This window comes from Callospermophilus lateralis, chromosome 7, assembly GCF_048772815.1.
Source record: "Callospermophilus lateralis isolate mCalLat2 chromosome 7, mCalLat2.hap1, whole genome shotgun sequence".
Classification (NCBI taxonomy): domain Eukaryota; kingdom Metazoa; phylum Chordata; class Mammalia; order Rodentia; family Sciuridae; genus Callospermophilus; species Callospermophilus lateralis.
In genome coordinates, this window is record NC_135311.1 from 102231774 (window position 1) to 102251060 (window position 19287).

The 19287-nt window shown below is 49.0% G+C and overlaps 1 protein-coding gene across 1 annotated transcript; it reads left to right on the plus strand.

The window, feature by feature from the left end:
• Positions 1-1370: 1370 nt before the first annotated feature.
• Positions 1371-17940, plus strand: Cdcp2 (CUB domain containing protein 2). Its single transcript, XM_076863496.1, has 6 exons — positions 1371-1449; positions 7384-7731; positions 9091-9426; positions 10987-11340; positions 14456-14634; positions 17614-17940. Exons 1-6 carry the CDS (start codon positions 1371-1373, stop codon positions 17938-17940), a joined length of 1623 nt encoding a protein of 540 aa, XP_076719611.1.
• Positions 17941-19287: the final 1347 nt, after the last annotated feature.

Here is a 19287-nt window from a genome sequence, read left to right on the forward strand (position 1 = left end):
CAGGTGAGCCAACCCTTCAGGCTGACCACTCCTGATGCTCCTTGCTGAACACCTTCTAGGTGGCCTCCTGTGCTGGCAGCCAAGGGCTCCTTGAGGACTTCCTGACAGAAGGATGGGCCAGAGGCAACATGTGGCCATGGACATCTGGGTCCTCTAGGGTAAATAAACAACATCCTTGTTGGTTCTCACACAAGGCCAGGATGGCTGAGACATCCTTCATGTGATCTCATTCAATCCTCCCCACAAACTGCAGGCAGCTGCTGCCACTACTCCTTCCCCAGCAAAGAAGCCGGGCCTCCAAGAACTCAGGTCACTTTCCCAGACCCCCTCAGCGAGGCAGCTGTAGAACCAGGATTCAGACCTCAGTCTGTCAGAAACCAGAGCCCAAGGGCCTCCCTGGAAAGGCAGGCTAGTTTCCCTCCGAAGCCCCTGTGCCTGGCCCAGGCTCTGCAGAGGTGGAGCTTACAAATGCATGTTAGACTGAACTGACCCACAGGGACAACTCTCAGAGAGAAAAAAGGCCCTATTTCCTGTTGGACACAGAGCCATGAGGGCATTTCTTCAGCCCCAGCTCCTTGCCCAGGGCCTGGCTCTGGGCATAGTGATGTTCAAGCAAGGCTTGTGGATCAATAAAGGAACCAACATGTAATATTTCTGGCCAGAATGCTCACTGTGGCCCAGAGCTAGTAGGAGCTGCACAACAGAACTCAAGCGCCAGTTCTGCTCTTCCTGCTGCATTTTTTTCATCAGAAAGACTTTTCCTTGTCTCCTTCTGCTGTCCTCCTTCACTCTCCTTCTGTGTTTAATTCTCACATCTGAAAGAAGCTTGTCCATTTGTTCCATGCATTTGAGGCTCCTTCTGGTTCCCATGAGGGAAGAATGGGAAAAACCAGTAGTAAGTTCCTACTGTATGCTTTAGCTCACATTCTCATTCTCTTTTCACAACCGTCCTAGAATGGACCCACTGGACTATGAGAAGCACAAGACCCACACAGGTTAAATGACTTGTTTAAGTCACCTGTTCAAGTTAGAGGCTGAACTGGGATTGATCCCAGATCTGCCTGGCCCCGCTACTTAGGCCCTTTCTCTACCACCCAATTTCCTTCCAGGTCCAAGCTGCTTGCCTTCCTGACAGAGTCTGGCCAGTGCAGATCTCAGAACGTGTCAACCTGGTGACACTAGATCTGTCACCTTAGAGTGGAGTGAAGGAAGCACCTGGGGATCAGCTTACTAATTCGAGGGGCCTATGAATTATTCACGCCACCATTAACTTGGAGGCCCCTTCAGCCTCACCTTTCTTTCCTTGCTCCAGACCCTCAGATCCAGGCTCACCTGAACTCTGCAGCCCTGTGGGGTCCCCTGGTGAGGAGATGCTGACAGAGCTGGGGTCTTGCCTGCTGCTGGCTGTGGCACTGCTGGGCCCAGGCCCCAGGGCCCAGGCCATGAAAGGTAGGAGCACCTGGAGATGTCAGAGCCAGGAGTGGGGAACAGGCAGAGCCAGGGTCTCCTGAGGTTTCCATGTGAGAAACCAGAAAGCAGGAGGCCCTTTTAGTGGAGGCTAGCTGAATTAAGGATTTGTTTCTGGGATGGGGAAGAGAATATTTCTTTAGTGCCGGTGTCTGCCGGAGGCTTTACCTACATGATTACATTTCATCTTCACAACCAACTTCGAGGTGGTATCAGTCCCCATTTTACAGGAAACTGAGGGCTAGCTATGTTAAGGAACTCATCCAAGGCCACAGGATCGTGAAGGGCAAAGGGAATGGCCCAGAGAACTATTAAAGTTTCCTCACAGGAACAAGTCTTTGTCCTCCTGAGGGCCGGCTGAATCCCACTGCCAACTGCGCCAGAGTCAGTCTCCCTTGTTGTACCATTCAGTAGGCTGGGGTGATAGAACTTCACCCTTCTGTAAGGGATGCATGGAGGGCTCAGCAAACAGCTGTCAGTGCCCCATCTTCCTCAAGCTCAAGGGGGCTCAGTCACCCCATTGCTGGCAGAGATGGGATAGACACATGTTTCAGCTCATGCCTGAGAAGCAGGAGGAGCTAGTCATTCCCATTTTCCAGCCACCGGGGTTCCAATGGCTTTGGAGTGACCATAGGGTTCAGCATGACTGGCTGGGTCCTTGTGGACAAGGTCTGTACTTGTCCTGGTGTCCTGGGCCACCTGAGCTGTAGGAGTTCTGCTCTGATACTCTCATGGCCTTTCCTGCCTATGGGCAAGACTGGGGGAAGGACAAGGACAGGCACTGGACATAACGTCTCTATCCTCTTGCCATAAAGGCGTGAACCAGACACTATTGCTGGCACTGGCCTGCCTGGCACAGGCAGGGAGCTGACAATGTGACCCCAATGTACATTTGTGCAGCTAGCTCATAGCCACCCAGCAAAGAAGGCAGCAGCATCCGCATTTTATAGGCATATGACTGAGGCACATGGAGGTCAAGCAATCGTGTCATTTCCTCCCCTAGGCTTCCCCAAATAGCAAAACTTTCTCATTTTTTTTAGTTAAACTCAATATCATCTTCTCTGTAACTCTTGTCCTTCACCTAATACTGTTGACTCTAGACAGATCAGCTTCCCTCACTCGGGACCCCAGAGCTCCTGTGTGGCCACAGCACAGTCACACTGCATTCTGTCTCATTCGCCTGACTCTTCCTTCCTGCCTCTGCACCCTCCCTGAGCTGCCCAGGAAGCCATCCACATCCCCCATCAGCCTCAGATACTTCCTTGCTGGGGCATACACTTGCTGCATGTGACTCACCTCTGGGGACTTTAGTCAAGTGTATTATTCAGGACACCTTTGGGTGCAAGTGACAGAAGCGAAACCTGAATTAATTTAAGCAAAACAAAGCAGCATGGGAATGGAACCAGGGAGGCAGGGGTGTAGCTGAGGTGGGCTCAGGGATGTTGCAGCCAGGACCTGTTGGTCCCAGGGCCAATTTCACTTTTCACATGGTTCTTGCAAATTGCCCACCAGGAATTTTTTCATAGACCTCATGCCTGGTCCCACCCAGGGCTCCCACTCCTAGACTAGAGACTATAAAGGAAAGGAATCCCATCCAGATGTTCTGAGCAGAACTCTGGCCTCCTCCTGAGCACAGGCACACCCAATAGGCTGGTCCTGCATTGGCAGGCTCCAAGGATGGCCCTGCTAGGGTCATGTGTCTGCCTGCAGGGCAAGGAAGGGGAGCAGGCGGTAGAGGGCGGGTGCTGAGCAAAGCAATAGATGGTAAATAGCTTCCCTCTATGGCTGTTTTCTCATATGTAAAATGGAGTCAGTGACACCTGCCCTGCCTTTCATGGGGCTGCTTTGAACATTATTTGAGGTCATTCATTCACTCATCCATTTGGTAAGTAGGCACTGGTGCTAGGACTTGGGATACAACAGGGAACAAAAGGGACCACAATCCTTGATCTCATGGAGCTTCCATTTTCATGGAGGGAGACTAGCAATGAACTGAATTACCCAAGTAAAAGCGTGTTAGATAGTGATGCATAGTGAGGAGAAAAATACAACACTAAATTAAGAGTGGAGGAAGGAGTGGGAGGGGCTCTTGATTGTGAGTAGGGTGGTAAAATGTCATAATAAAGTTGAATTTCAAAAAATTTTGAACCTATACAAAGTAGAGAAAAGTTGTATAATAAATCCCTTTATCTCCATCAACCAGCTTCAACAGTTAACATTCTACCTTTCTTGTTTCCCATTTTGATGGTTCTAGAAGAATCTAAAGCTGATTTCATATTTCATACATAAATATGTCAGGATATACCTATAACCTACAAAGACATAAAACCATATTAACCCCAATATCATTATAATGGAATAATTCCTTTAATTTTATCTAATATTCTGTTCATGCCCAGTTTTCCCTAATTATTGCCTGAAAGAAGTCTTTTTTACAGTTCATTTGTTCAAATCAGAATTCAAAAATGTTCATACATTATATTCGTATTTGACTCTTTCAACATAACAATGTGTCCCCCCCATCATTTGTTGTTAAAGTATCCCGAATATTTAATCTTATAGAATATCCTATGTTCTGGACTTGGCTTAACATATCCCTGAAGTGTCATTAAAAATGTTTGTCTAGGGGCTGGGGTTGATGCTCAGTGGTAGAGTGCTTGCCTTGCAAGCATAAGGTACTGGGTTCAGTCCTTAGCACCACATTAAAAAAATAAATAGATAAAAATAAAGATATTGTGTCCATCTATAACTAAAAAAAAAAAAAAAAAAAGACTGAAAAAATGTTTGTCTAGGCCAAATGCACATGGGGCCTAGCTACTTAGGAGGCTGAGGGGCCAGGGAGCCTGGGCATTGCTTTCAAGATCAGCCTGGGCAATACAGTGAAACCCATGGGAAAAAACCTCCTAACTTAGTTCATTTTTTTAAAAAGTTCCTCTAGGGCTGGGAATGTGGCTCAAGCGGTAGCGCGCTCGCCTGGCATGCATGCGGCCTGGGTTCGATCCTCAGCACCACATACAAATAAAGAAGTTGTGTCTGCCGGAAAAAATAAATAAATAAAATATTGAAATTCTCTCTCCTCTCCCTCTCTCTCTCTCTTTAAAAAAAAAAAAAAAAAAAAAAAAGTTCCTCTAGAGCTGGGGATGTAGTAGAGCACTTGCTTAGCATGTATGAGGCCCTAGATTCAGTCCCCAGCACACCCACATACACACACACAAATCCCCCTCCATTTCACTCTAACTTATAGGTAGATCCAGAGACTTTATTAAATTCAAGTTCCTTTATTTTATTTTTCCAAGAAGACTTTATAGGTGGTGGTATGTATTACATATTGACCAAGGTTGCACCTTGACAGTAAGATTTATTGGTGGGTTCAGGAATTATTAATCTGATTCATCCATTATAAACTTCCATATTAACTTTTTTTCCTTTTTTAAAAATATTTATTTACTTGTAGAGGAAAACACAGTATCTTTATTTATTTTTGCATGGTGCTGAGGCTTGAACCCAGTGCCTCACACATGCAAAGCAAGTACTTTACCATTGAGCCCCAGCCCCAGCCACTTAACTTTTTCTTAAGTACTAGGGATTGAACCCACTGAGCTACAACCCTAACCCTTTTACATTCTTAATTTTTTATTTTGAGACAAGATCTCACTACATTACTGAGGCTGCCTTTGAATTTGTGGTCCTCCTGCCTCAGCCTCCCGTGTATCTGTAATTATAGGCACAGGCCGCTATACCTATCAACTTTTGTTATTTTTAAATTATAAACAATTTCAAACATTTAACAAAGTCAAAAGAGCTTTATAGAGACTACCTATATACCCAATCATTTAGTTCATTTACTCAGTGATGGGAATAGATATTGATGATGTTTGTAGATCCAGTATTTCATTAAGACTTGCAAAACTATGATTTTTCTAATGCTGTTATTCTTTCTGCAGCCTTCTATAAAAATAATTTTCCCTCACCAGCTATTTGGTTGTTTGAAAATCCAATCCATGTGGGAGTGGCAAAGTAGAAGCTTAATGTATTTTCCTTTCTACTTATCAATTTTCCAAAAATAATTTAGTGTCTCAACAATCTCTAAAAGAAACCAATAAGTTTCTTTTGCATCACATTATGAATTCATGAGTTTTTAAAATATATTTGATATGTTTCAACCTACTGTAGTAGTTATTCTTTTTTTGATGCTCAAATTGTACCTTCTTTTATAACTTTTAGCTCCTTTGTCCTTTCACATAATCCCAGCAGTCTTTGGTACCTTCTTTGCTCTTTAGCACAAAGCTATTCAAGTATGCTTTATATATTTCTTGTACTAGACCTAGTATCAACTATTTCTCTAAGGAGCCCTGGTTCAATTGGGCATAAGAATCTTAATCTAAAGTCTAGTGGTATAAAATGATACTGAAATATCATTGCTTCTAGGCCTGTAATGAACAGAATATTTTTTTAGAAATAAAAATAAATTTTAAATTCAAATTGATATGTTCAATTCATATTAAGGATACAGAGTTTTATATTTTTTTTGTAGTATTTGGATCTCTCGTCTCTTACATTGAAAATTTTGCTTTGAATTGACATCAGCATACTTATTTTCTTTGTTCCAATATTATAATACTTTTAATAATATTTGATATTATTACTAATAGTAAGACTGCTGAATATGGTTTAAGATTTCTTCGTGGTTCATTTTGACCTCAGGATATATTCTACTAGGCAGGTGCAGTTAAAGTGTAGTATTCCTAAGTCATTTGTAATAATTTTTTTCCCATGTGATTATGTCTCCAATTTGACACAGTTAGGTTTGCTTCCAGTGGGGATATTTAGGGGTTTCATTAAATTTTTATCTTTTAAAATTATTGAATTATTTTCGGGGATCACAAGTCAAAATGATGAAACAAGGTGAGTGTCATGAGGACTGGCCATCAATATTTCCTGTATTTTGTATCCTTCCCCTGACAGAGAATCATTCTTATTAGTTTCCTTTTGTACTCCTTAAAAAATACAAGCGAATGTGTATGAACCTATGCCTTGAATGCTGTTAACAGACTGCACGTTTTCACTGAAGGGTGTTGTTGTTATTAATTTTTTCCTTTTTAAAAAATTTGTTCTAATTAGTTTTACCTGACAGTACAATGCATTTTGAGATAAATGGAGTATAACTTCTCATTCTTCTGGTTGTACATGATGTAGAATCACACGGGTTGTGTAGTCATATATGCACACGGGGTAATAATGTCTGATTCATTCTACTGTCCTTCTTACCCCCATGGCCCCTCTTCTCCCTTCACTCTGCTCTGTCCAGTCCAAAATACCTTTATTCTTCCCTAGCCCCCGCTTATTGTGAATTCGCATCTGCATATCAGATAAAACATTTGGCCTTTGGTTCCTTAGGATCGACTTATTTCACTTAGCATGATATTCTCCAGCTCCATCCATTTACCTGCAAATACCATAATTTCATTCTTCTTTAAGGCTGAGTAATTTTTAAATCATTGATAGCACATACCCAGGACCTGGCACAGGGTGCAGTTTTATCCAGGATTGAAGGCCAACTGCCTCTGTCTTCCTTTCTCACTTGTTTTGTTCTCCACTTACCACTATTTCACATTCAGCTCATGTGTATTTTCTGTCTTTCCCACCAGAATGTAAGTTCTGTGAGGACAGGACTCTCTGTTTTGTCCCTGTTGTAACCCTAATGTCTAGAACAATGCCCTGACATCTCAGACAACATTTGTCAAAGTGACAAAAAAGAATGCTTCATGAGAATTTAAAGAATATGTAAATCCACGAACAAACACACAGATACCAGGATTGCCTTGGGGCAGGGCCTGCACCAGGACCCAGCCTCCCTTGCTGCACGCATCAATGTCCCCAGCACTGATTCTGGGCCATCCTTCTCTCTTGCCCTAGGTGTCAAGTGTGGGGGTGTGCTCTCAGCACCTTCTGGAAACTTCTCCAGCCCCAACTTCCCGAGTCTGTACCCCTACAACACGGAGTGCAGCTGGCTGATTGTGGTGGCTGAGGGGTCCTCCGTGCTGCTCACCTTCCACGCCTTTGACCTGGAGTACCATGACACCTGTGGCTTCGACTTCCTGGAAATCTACAACGGGGCCTCTGGAGACAAGGGCAATCTACTGGGGAGGTTCTGTGGCCAGGTGCCCCCACCCCCCTTCACCTCCTCCTGGCATGTCATGGCTGTCGTCTTCCATTCTGACAAGCATGTGGCCAGCCGTGGCTTTTCTGCAGGCTACCAGAAAGGTCAAGGGAGCTTAGGGGTGGGAGGCTGGCCCCAGAATGGAGGTGGGAGGAGGGCAGCGGGGTCAGGGGAGGTCTGTACCTTAGTGTGGAAGTGCTGTGACCTTTGACCCTGCTCCTGGGCACCACCTCTAGGCTGGGGCAGCATGATCTCACTGACCTGGTGGCCGTGGGCTCTCACGCTCAGGCAGTAGTCCTGTGCTTCTCTCTGTTGCTCCTGGAGCCCCCAGAGGGTCTCATCACGTGCAGGAATGAGGCCTGGGTGCTCTCTGCCTTGTCCTTCTTGTTCCATGTCCTGACACCAGCTTGCTGGCGACCCTGCTGCTGCTCCTGCTGCTGACGCTTTGCCACATCCCGCTCCTTCCTGGTGCAGGGAGGCCCAGGGCCTGGGGCAGGTGCACATAGGTCTGTATGCAGCAGCGACTCCCCCTTCCAGGACCTTTTCTAGAACTGGCCCCTTATGTGGGGTCTCTAACCCTCACTCCCTCAAGCAGGCATGTCACCTGCAGCGCAGGATGGCGCAGGGAGCCAAGGCCTTGCTCTTCTTGCCTTTCTCCTTGACTCCTTCCTCGTGTCCTCAGGCTTCTTTGCAGCCTCAAAGCGTTCCCTTCTCCTAAGGTCAAGACCAAAGGCTCTGTCTGGTCAGCCCAAGCAACAGACAACGGCAGAGGCTCCTGGTTCCCAGGGTCCACTCACAGCAACACTGGGGACTTGGGTGAAACGCCCAGTCCCTGCTGAATTTAGAGGCACAGAACTGTGGAATGCTAAAACCCAAGAATCTTAGACTGTTATCCCGCCAACCTGTTATCTCTGAAGTTCAGAAGGTCACCCGACCCCCAGAAGCCCTCATCCTGGACTCTGGGAACTGGTGTGTAAATTCCCAGAGCCCTCGTAAACTGTGACATTATGTCACTGGGTGACATAAACTGTGCCCTCCTGGCCCAGAGGTCCTCATGGGGTTCAGCAGCTACCTGTCCATGCCTCCCCTCCCTGTCTCCCTCCCTCCCACCAATGTTCCCCAGATCTCTCAGGTAAACTCCTTGCACTCTGATCTTTGTCCCCGGGGTCTTGCTCGTGAACCCAAACTCAGGTGAGTTTCTTACCTGCTCTGCTCCTTGATCTTTTCACTTAACCTGGGAAACAACAACACATGCCCGCCAGGGTTAGGGTAGAGATTTTAAAAGGTGGAGTAGGTGCTGAGTGCTGGGCCTCTGCCCGTGATGTACCAAGCTCTCAGTGGACGGTGATGAGGTTCCCATGACATCCCTGTGGGAGCAGCATTTGGGGGCATCTGGTTCCCAGGGAGGGAGGAGGCTGGGAGGTGTGGGGAGGGAAATTCAGTTCCAGTGGGCTCCCTTGCAGATGTGTGCGGTGGTGTCTTGACTGGCCTGTCAGGGGTCCTCACCAGCCCCGAGTACCCCAACAACTACCCCAACAACGTGGAATGCCGCTGGGTGATCCGGGCTGCAGGGCCCGCCACCATCAAGCTGGTGTTTGTGGACTTCCAGGTGGAGGGCAACGAGGAGTGCACCTATGACTACGTGGCAGTGCTGGGGGGGCCTGGTCCTGCCCACGGGCACCATTTCTGTGGTGGTACCAGGCCCCCCACCCTTGTGTCATTGGGCCACGAGCTGCAGGTGGTCTTCAAGTCCGACTTTAACATTGGAGGCCGGGGCTTCAAGGCCCATTACTTCTCAGGTAGGAGGAGCTTCACCCAGATGCTGTGCCTCCCTGTATGCCTCTAGAGGCCCCATTTTTCGGTCCCTTGGGGCCTTGGGCTTTCTGCATTCTCTGGATGCTCTAGTACACACTTCCTGGCCAATAGCAAGGCATAAACATGTCACTTCCTCTGTGAAGACCCCCCCCATTCACTCAGAAAGAATGAATGAATCCCTTCCTCGACTCCTTAGCAAATTTTTTTCACTGTGATCTAGTGCTTTTCATTTGCTTGTGTTATTTATATATCAAAATCCTCCTGCCTCACTGTGAGTTCCTCATGGGCTTATCTTTTTATGTAACTTATAGTAGGTACTCAATTAACATGTGTACAAAGGAACAATGAATGCTTGGAGAGTTCACAGTCCAGTGGGGGTGATGGCTAAGACAATGATAGCCCATTGTGACGTGTGCTAACAGTAAGAATCGTGGGGGACTTCCTGGAGGAGGAGAGAATTGATCAGTGCCTTGAAGGACTTCATCAGAGGCAGAAGGGTTCCAAGCAGGAGGAACAGGGTGTGTAAAGGCAGGAAAGACAGTATCTGGTGTGCTCACAGTACTGGAAGTTGTTTGGTAAGGCTGTCATGTAGGGGGTGCATGGGTGTGTTAGCTTTCTATCACTGTGACAAAATAACGTATTTGGGCTCAGTAGCAGAGGCTTTTGCCCATGGTCACTTGGCCTGTGGTCTCTGGGACTGTGGCGAGGCAGAACAGCATGGCGGGCCTGTGTGGTAGAACAAAGCTGCTCACCTTATGGTAACCAGGAAGCAAAACAGAGAGATAGGAAGGGGCCCAGGGCCAATATGCTCTTCAAGGCCCTGTTCCCAGTGGCCCAGCTTCCTCCCATGGGGTCACTTACAGATTCTACCACTGCCCACGAGCACCACAGGCTGGTGACCTGGCTTTAACAGCCAATAGGAGGTGGAGGGCAACGGGGAGTACACCTATGACTACAGGGAGGACATTTAGTCAATCCACAGGAAAGGGTTGTGAGAAAAGGGCAAGGCCAGGTCATGAGCTGCCTTGTCTGTCTAGCTAGGGAGCTTGGACTTAACTTTGAGGACACATTTGAGGTGTTATTACTGAATTCCTAACAGGACCAACATTCTCGAAGTGGTTGCAATTGGAACGAAAGTCCCAGCTTTCAGCTAGTTTCAATTTATTTATTTATTTATTTAATTTAAAAAATTTATTGTTTTGGTACCAAAGATTGAGCTCAGGGGCACAATTTATTATTTAGAGACAGAGTTTCACTGAGTTGCTAAGCACCTTGCCATTGCTGAGGCTGCCTTTGAACTCAAGATCCTCCTGCCTCAGCCTCCTGAGCCGCTGGGATTATGGGCATGGGTCACTGTACCCCACTTAGTTTCAATTTAAAGCAAACTTCAGGATCAGTTGTGTGTTTTGCTGGCTGTGGTGCTCACACCTGCCAGGGTGGTCATTGTGGGGCCCCTGCAGTGCCCTCTCTGAGCTGGCACAGCAGAAGGGGCCTTCTTTACCCTCCTCCCCGATGCTCCTCCCACCCCATTCTCCCCCACTCAGGAGAATGCCAGGAGGTGTACATGGCTGTGCGAGGCAACTTCTCCAGCCCCCAATACCCCAATTCCTACCCCAACAATATTCGGTGCCACTGGACCATCCGCCTGCCTCCTGGCTACCGGGTCAAGGTGTTCTTCCTGGATCTGGACCTGGAGGAGCCCAACAGCCTGACCAGAACCTGTGACTTCGACCATCTGGCAGCCTTTGATGGGGCCAGTGAGGAGGCACCCCAACTGGGAAACTGGTGTGGCCACCATCTGCCACCACCCATCACCTCAAGCCACAACCAGCTCCTGCTTCTGCTGCACACGGACCGCAGCAGCACCGGCAGGGGCTTCTCCGTGGCCTACATTGGAGGTCAGCTGGGGTCAAGGGCGTGGGTGCACTGGAGTAGGGGGAAGGCGAGGCTCTGCAGCCAGCTCTGTGCAGCTTTCCCCCTCCATCCTGCCAGCTCGTTCTGATCCCATGGATGGCCTCTGCCAGCCCTTGTTTGGTTGGGCACACCACTGCCAACTCCTGAGACCTTGAGACCACACAAGGATGGCCTTTGCTTCTTTCTACTATGGCAGGACCCTCCTTCTCCAGCTTGAACTCCACCATCCTATTTCCTCCCTCCTGGCCCCTTCTTTCATGGAGCCCTGGCCTCTCTCTTACTGTGGTTGATCCCCTGGACCCAGAGGTACTACACAAAATGTGGCAATATTGTTTGTGGAAACAACTGGTAGAGCCATGGAGATGCCTACAGCCCTGTTTGTATCATTTGGAAATACCGACTGAACAAATGGCACTAGTTTTTCCTCACACAAAGAAAAGTCTGGAGCTAGGCAGCAACCTATTGATCCAGGGATTCCACAGGATTCCAAGTGCTATTTCTGACAGACTCGGTCTCATGGTTGCAACATGGCTGCCACCAGTATTATGCCAGACATCCTGCCCATGTTCAGGTTTGGAAGAGGGTTGTAGATGTGCTAACCACATGTCCCAGGAAAGCAAAAAGCTTTTCCAGAAGCTCTCACAAGATTTTCTCTTGTCTTTCATTGGTATGAACTCAGTCAGATGGCCATACTCTACTGCAGAGGAAGCCGGTGTTGGTGTTGGTTAGTTTTGTCAGTGAAGAGAGGCCACTTCTTCTCCCCTCCTCCCACCACCCTTCTCTGGCTCATGGCCCTAGAAATGCCTGCACTCTGAACCTATCGTGTCCTCTGCCTAGTCGGGCGAAGCTCCTCGCTGTGCAGATATGGAACCCGAGGTGTTGGAGGGAAGGGACTTCACTTTCACTGTGGTCACACGGGCAGTCCATGGCACAGCCAGGACTAGAACCCCTCTCCTGCCTTTGTGTGTGCCTGAGCAGGACATGGGGAGGGGATCCCAGGGCTGGACAGACAGAACCACATCCAGAGCTGCCATTTGCTGGCCACCCGAGTGGGCTCCTCTGTAAGAGGGGTTGATAAATGCTCTAGACGCCTGGCTCTGAGGGCGTCTTTCCTTCAAGGGTCTCAGACCTATTCAGCATTCAAAAGATCTTTCCTCTTTCTTTTCTTTTCTTTTAGTTGTCAATGGACCTTTATCTTATTTATATGTGGTGCTGAGAATCGAACCCAGTGCCTCACCCATGCCAGGCAAGTGCTCTACCACTGAGCACAACCCCAACCTCTTTCTTTTCTCTTTACCCCGTACAACAGGGGAGTTGGGGGCCCTGGCGATGGAAAAGGAAACAGAGCTGCAGCAAGCCGGTGGTTGGGAAGTGACCTTGGGCAGACCCACCCCTCTGGGCCCCAGTGGGCTCCATCCCCGCGGGCAGGACAGCTGTGGCTCTGCAGACTAATCCCCTCCCCTGATTCTGCACTAGGGGAGGGCTCTGCTCCAGAGAGCCAGGTGCCATTGGGGCTCTGCCCCAGGGAGCTGGCATCTGCCTTCCTCTTTGGATCTGTTTTCCACTTACAAAATGAAAACATTGACTGAAAAATCTTTAGAGTCCCTCTTGCCTGTGATAGTCTTGTTCTCAGTCCTGAGCCCTCTCCCAGCTCTGTGTGATTTAGGACCAGCCACTTCTTTCAGTGCCTCCAGAGACTGAAGGGTGGGGCAGCTCTAATCCTGGCTCCTGTTCCAGGGACTTCAGTGCAGGGACTCCCCTCCCCGCCCTCCCAGATCCCTTTGGGAGCCCAGGGTCAGACAGGGGTACTTGTGCAGGGCCAGGTTCCAGATGGGGCCAGACTGCGGGCGGCCTCCCCACTGGGAGGGCAGCCGCAGCATCAATCAGGGGTGACACACAGTTCAGCGCCACCAAGATCATTGTGGGAGACAGCCAGGCCATAAATCCCTGACTGCCCAGACACCAGAGGATGAAATGTGTCTGAGGCATTTCCCACAGAGGCCTGAGAGGCCAGTTTCTTTTCCTCCCACCAGCCACCATCTTCCTTTCCCCGACATTTGCCCCTGGCCCCCGCATACACACACACAAATACACACACACACACAAATACACACACACACAAATACACACAACACACACTCATACACACACACACACACACACACACACACAAGTGCATATGATGCTCAGAGTCATACACACAGTGCTGACTAGGAGGTGTTCGGGGAGCTGTCAAGCAGCAAGAGCCCCCTGAGAGATGTCGGACTTGGGAATTCTATAGACTCAATGGTTAAAATCCCAACTCGGCCACTGCAAACAACTTCACCTCTCAGAATTTCAGTTTCCAAAACTAAAATAGGTTTAGTGATGTCCACCTCATGGGGTCCACCTACAGTGGGGGTCCCCTTACCACCCTCTTCAAAACTGCAATTCTTAGCCTGTGGATGCAGCTCAGAGGCGAGCACTCACCTAGCGCCTACCACCCGAAAGGCCTTGGCTCATTCCCAGTTCCAGATGCACCCAAAACCCCTGCAACTCTCCTTCCTCCTCCCCACGCTGCCCTTCCTGTCTTCCATCCTGGGTTGATTTTCCACTCCATGCTATGTGTGTTCTACCTATTTATTGCCTTCTGCATCAACTAGAATGTAAGCTCCACGAGGGCAGGGATTAATCCCCCCCCCATTTCTGTAACTCTGGTGTGCAGCTATTTACCGAATGACTGAATGAGTGTTTAAGTGAATTGGTGGGCACATGGCAAAGTGATTGGCATGAGGTGCTTTTATTATACTTGAGAATTTTCATTTGCTCCTCACTCCACCATTCATTCAGCATTCGCTGACCTGTCCAGTCTGCCCTGGACTCAGAGGACCCCAGGCAAGCATAAATCCCTGACACGGTGCCTGTCCTCGAGTGCTTCGAGTCTGATGGAGTTAATAGAGTGGTGCATGTGAACACCCCATGCTGCGCCCTATAGGACTCCACAGGAGCCTTTCTCTTCCTGGGCCTCTCTCCCCATCCACTACCCTTTGGGAGGGGTTGAGGAGGGAGAGGTCAGACTGCCTGCCCCTTAGGCCTTTAGCTCTTCCCTCTCATTTCCAGTGGTGCCCATGAACGTGAGCTGCTCACGCACAGACTTCCAGATCCTGATCTCGGCTCAGGTGCTGGCCCCACTGGAGCGGACCAAGGTCTACCTAGGTAGCCGAAACTGTGCTGCCCAGGAGGTCGACAACAACTTCCGGATCCAGGCTCGCTTTGACACTTGTGGCACTGAATCTCAGGTAGGGGTGAGATGGGGAGGAAGGAGAGGAGGAGCATGGGTCTGGGGGAGGGGCTTTGGCTCTGCAGAAAGGCACCTGCCTGCCCTAGCTTCTCCTCTGGCTCTGGGGGGGTACACAACGCTGGATGCAGAGCTACGTCTTCTTGGCTTCATTTATCCCAACATCTTTGCTTAGTGTAGACATAGCAAAGGACTCAGGTGGGGGGATTGAAGAGGGGATCCTGCTGGACAGCCCAGTGACAACCTACAGCCTCCCCTGGTGCTGCTCTCAAAAGCCTAGCATGGTGGCACACGCCTATAATCCCAGTGGCTCAGGAGGCTGAGGCAGGAGGATTATGAGTTTGAAGCCAGCCTCAGCAATTTCACAAGGCCCTAAGCAACTCGGTGAGACCCTGTCTCTAAATAAATACAATATCGGGCTGGGGATGTGGCTCAGTGGTTAAGTATCCCTGGGTTCAATCCCCAGTCCCCACCCCCCACCCCCTGCAAGATAAAGACCTGTTGGTGAACACCACTTGAGATCTTTGCTGTTCCTCCCCTTCTCCCTCCCTTTCTCCCTCAGAGCCCCCCAGGCACTCAAGTCCCTACTTCTTTAGTTCACAAGGCTGTCAGGCTCACTCCTGCCCACTCTCCCCAACCTGGGATCCAAATCCATCCCTGGGCTCCACAAATAAAAGCATCTTTCAAATAACAGGATCCACTTCCCTCCAAAGGCTGTGAGGCTCACAAATGAAACTTTTCTACTATCCTTGGATTTTGAAGGCCATGAACCCAGAGGCATAGGGCCCTCAGAGAGTCACTGACCAGTGCCCTAAGCACCCTCCAGGAAGAAGTCAGGAAAGTCAGTGGTGAGAGAAGGAACAGTGCCCTCTGATGCAGAGACTCCCCAGTCTTGGAATCTGGGCTGACTTGGCAGAAATCACGGCTTTCCAGCAGATGCCGTTTGTCCTGCAGCAGGAGCCACTTGTAGGCCTCTGGTCCCTCCAGTCTGCTCCTCGGCCTCCTGGTCCTGAGAGGAGAAGTGCAGGGGGGCTGGTCTTTGCAGCAAAGACATTCTGCACTCATCCTTGCTCCATGCCCTGAGTCCCTGGGGATTTTCTTGGAACAGGACCACATTCCAGAGTCATGGAAAGATGGAGACAAAGAATCCCAGAAACTCCCAGAACCAAGGACCAATAGACAGAAACAGAACCACCTCAGAACTCAGGGCCGCAGAACCATAGAATCGTGGAGTCAGTAGCTTGGAATTGTAAAACTTGAAACCTTGGATCATAGATGCTTAGTGTAACCCTTACCAGCACCAGACCCCTGAGGCCGGTCTCTACGTAGAATTGCTTTCAAAGAGGCTCAGAGGGCCAAAAACAATAATGAAAAACAAAAGCCCAATCTTTCTGTGCTCATTTGAAAACCATAGAGACTTGACTTCCCAACCTAGAAAACCTCTTGTCCTTCTAAAGGCTCTGACTCATGAAAGACCCCCACCCCCTGCTGAACCCCCTCCTCATCTTATATGTCTTTTTTCTCCTTTCTTTATTATGTAGATTAGCTTCAGCCTTCTTACTGGATCCCATTTTATTCTTGGCTCCTGTCTTGCTTCGTCCCATGTCCCCAAATCTCAGGACAAAAGTGCCTTTCAGGGTATAGAGGCAGACAGACTGAGGAACAAATGTAAGAAGCTCCCTTGGGGACATGGGAATAGGGTCCTTTGGAAGCCCAGAGAGATCCCAGAAGTCACCTAATCTGTAAAACTCCAGATTGTCACACCCTTCAACCCTTCCCAAGGGGTCGCCGAGTCTTGGGAGATGGGAGCTTCCTCCTGCCTGTGCTGCTACCTATTTTAGGTGGCTTCAGTTTTTAGGAGCCCTGCCTCTGCAGCAGCCCCCTTAGAAGGGACAGTTTGGGTGGCCCAAAGAGTCTGCTACAAATGTGACATGGTGAGGAGTGGCCTTGGGTCACTGCAGCCCCACCCTCCAGACCCCACAGACTGCTCACCAAAGTGCTGCCCCACAGGCCCTGGTACCCCGCCAACTCAGGGTACCTTGACCCCTGCCTCCGTCATTTTTGGGGTGGGGAGGCAGCAGGCTCCCCAACATCTCATTCCACAGTGCCTCCTCCCTACCCCAGGGTGCTGTCTCTGGGTGTCCAGTGACTTGAGAGCAGGGACTCCTGCTGCACACACAACTGGGAGAGAAGCCTCCCAAAGGAAGGCCCCACAACCCCAGGGACAAAGCTGCTAATTGAGAGGCGGGAGACTTGCTCCTGAGCCTCACTGTGGGCAAACCATTTCCCTCTTGGCCTTGGTGGCCACCCACATTTGTCACAGATGAGGACTGTCTAGATGCTTTTTGGTTTGAGTAGTACAGTTGAGAAGTTCTGGGTGAGAATACGGTCTCTGTCACTTGTATGCTAGGTGACCCCAGATAAGAGTTAACCTCTGGGCCTCAGTTTCCTTCATAAAATAGGGATTTTTTTTTAAAGAGAGAGAGAGAGAGAGAGAGAGAGAGAATTTATTTATTTATTTATTTATTTATTTATTTAGAGAGAGAATTTTTTAATATTTATTTTTTAGTTTTCAGCAGACACATCTTTTGTTTGTTTGTGGTGCTGAGGATCAAACCCAGGCCGCACGCATGCCAGGCAAGCGCGCTACCGCTTGAGCCACATCCCCAGCCCTAAAATAGGGATATTAATGAGAATTATGAGATAATGCACTTAAGCTACAGAACCTGGAACATGGTAAATGACCCCCCAACTGTTGGCCGTGGTTATTGCTACCGCCTTTCATCAACCTTACCTCATCAAATCTGATCCTCTCCTTCCAAACAGCCCACGCCCATAGGGCCTCTTTTCTAGATGGGGAACCAAGTCTCTGAAAGGGAATGGGTGGCTGAGTGAGGACCAGAACCAAGTCTAGATATGCCTGGGGAACAGGTCAGCCTGTGCTCCATCAGGTGAGAGCAAGTGCCCTGTGACCCCACAGAGGAGAAACAACACCTCGGTGATTGTCAGTGTGCTGTACATCGACTTCTCGGCCCCTGGGCTGGAGGACATCCATGAGTATGAGGTCCGCTGTGAGCCGCGACGCAAGGAGGCTTCTGTGCACCTGCTGTCCGGCTCTGACTGGCTTGGACCTTATGCTGCCACTGCTGAGCACCTTCAGGAGGCACCACCCAGGGAGGAGGTGGAGGCACTGGAGGGCCCAGTGACCGTGGTGGCGCAGGACACCAGTGACATCGTGTTCCTGGGCCTTTGCATCCTGGCTGGAGTCCTCATGATCACTGCTATCGTGGTCCTAATGCTGCTGTGAGCAGGCAGGGCAGGGGCTTGCTTCTGGCATCCCTGGAAGGCAGCTGACTTGTTGGTGACCAAGAGCAAGTCAGGTCCCTCTCTGAGCCTCCATTTCCCAGGGACCACCCCCTGCCTTGCTCTCTCACAGTGCTGGTGTGGGGCTCAGAACATGATAGGAGAAGGGCTTTGTAAACTGCAACCTGCCGAGTGTGGGCCCAATTGTGGTTATGATTAAGGTTAAAAATATTCTGCTCCAGAAAAGGACTCTCCTGTGTGTGTCACTTGTCGGCTTGGACAGCTGTCGTCACTGGTGGTAGTGTGGGTACCACGGACACATTCTGTGACTTGTATAAGTGCTTCACTAACTTGGGGTACATTCATTGCTCACCCCAAGCCTTCACTAGGAGGAAGTCCAGTATCTCTCCAAGGCTTCCAGCCTCCGAAATTGACCTGGGTACCTCAAGGACCTCATCTAAGCCAGCTCTGCCTCCAAACTCCAGGGACAGGGAAGGGGAGCCAAAACCCCATCTAGTACTGGTGTTTCAGCCCCTGCCACATGATGTGGGGTTAAAGATGGGCCCTGCACATCCTCCTGGATGCTGGTCAACCCAGGTGGTGGTGGCCTGCTGGGTCAGTTCCCCTGGAAACCACAGCAGATCCAGCACTGTGCTCAGGAGGCTGAGGACAGGTGTTTCTTTGTCATGTTGGAGTTTTTTCTTAAGTGTCTTGTGATCTTTCATCAAAAAGCTCACTGAAGTCCCGTGTGTGAGTCTGTCCTCGCCCCTAATGCTGAGCTCAGATCACTAGTCCATCCTCGTCCTCAGATGAGTTCTCTTGTAGGCCTCAGTAACTTCTTTGGGCTTCTTCACTCAGAGCCTCTACCGTTCCTATCTAACTTAGAAAGAAGATGTAAACTTCTTTCTCAACTTACATCACAGGGATCAGGATCCCAACTCTTCCCAGTGGGATGACCTCTGGGATTATTATGCAAATCAACCCACCCTTTTCCAGGGATTTACTAGATACCAAGAAGTAGAGCAATCTTATTAATGAGAAATAAACAAAAAAGAAATAAAAAAATAAACAAAAATACTTTTATAATACACTACTTTCCCCTGTTCACTTTCATATTTGCATACTGATTGCTCAAGAAGTCCTTCTACAGTAATAGAAATCTCCAAACTGATGATGCTGACCACTGGTCTCAGGTTTAAAAAAAAAATGGTAGCCCAATTACAGTACATTCAACAAGCCAACAAGCAGCCACTGGTTTCCATACTTGTGTCTGTAATTGTGACAGCTCCAGACACACAAATCAAATGACATTTCTGCCTTCAAGGTAATACCTTGAAGAATGACTGGGTGC

Bases quoted from the DNA above. Each gene is read 5' to 3' on its own strand.
- Cdcp2 (XM_076863496.1), top strand. From the start codon at position 1,371: ATGCTGACAGAGCTGGGGTCTTGCCTGCTGCTGGCTGTGGCACTGCTG. The intron at 1,450-7,383 runs GTAGGAGCACCT...CTCTTGCCCTAG, and splicing joins CAGGGCCCAGGCCATGAAAG to GTGTCAAGTGTGGGGGTGTG. The intron at 11,341-14,455 runs GTCAGCTGGGGT...TCTCATTTCCAG, and splicing joins CTCCGTGGCCTACATTGGAG to TGGTGCCCATGAACGTGAGC.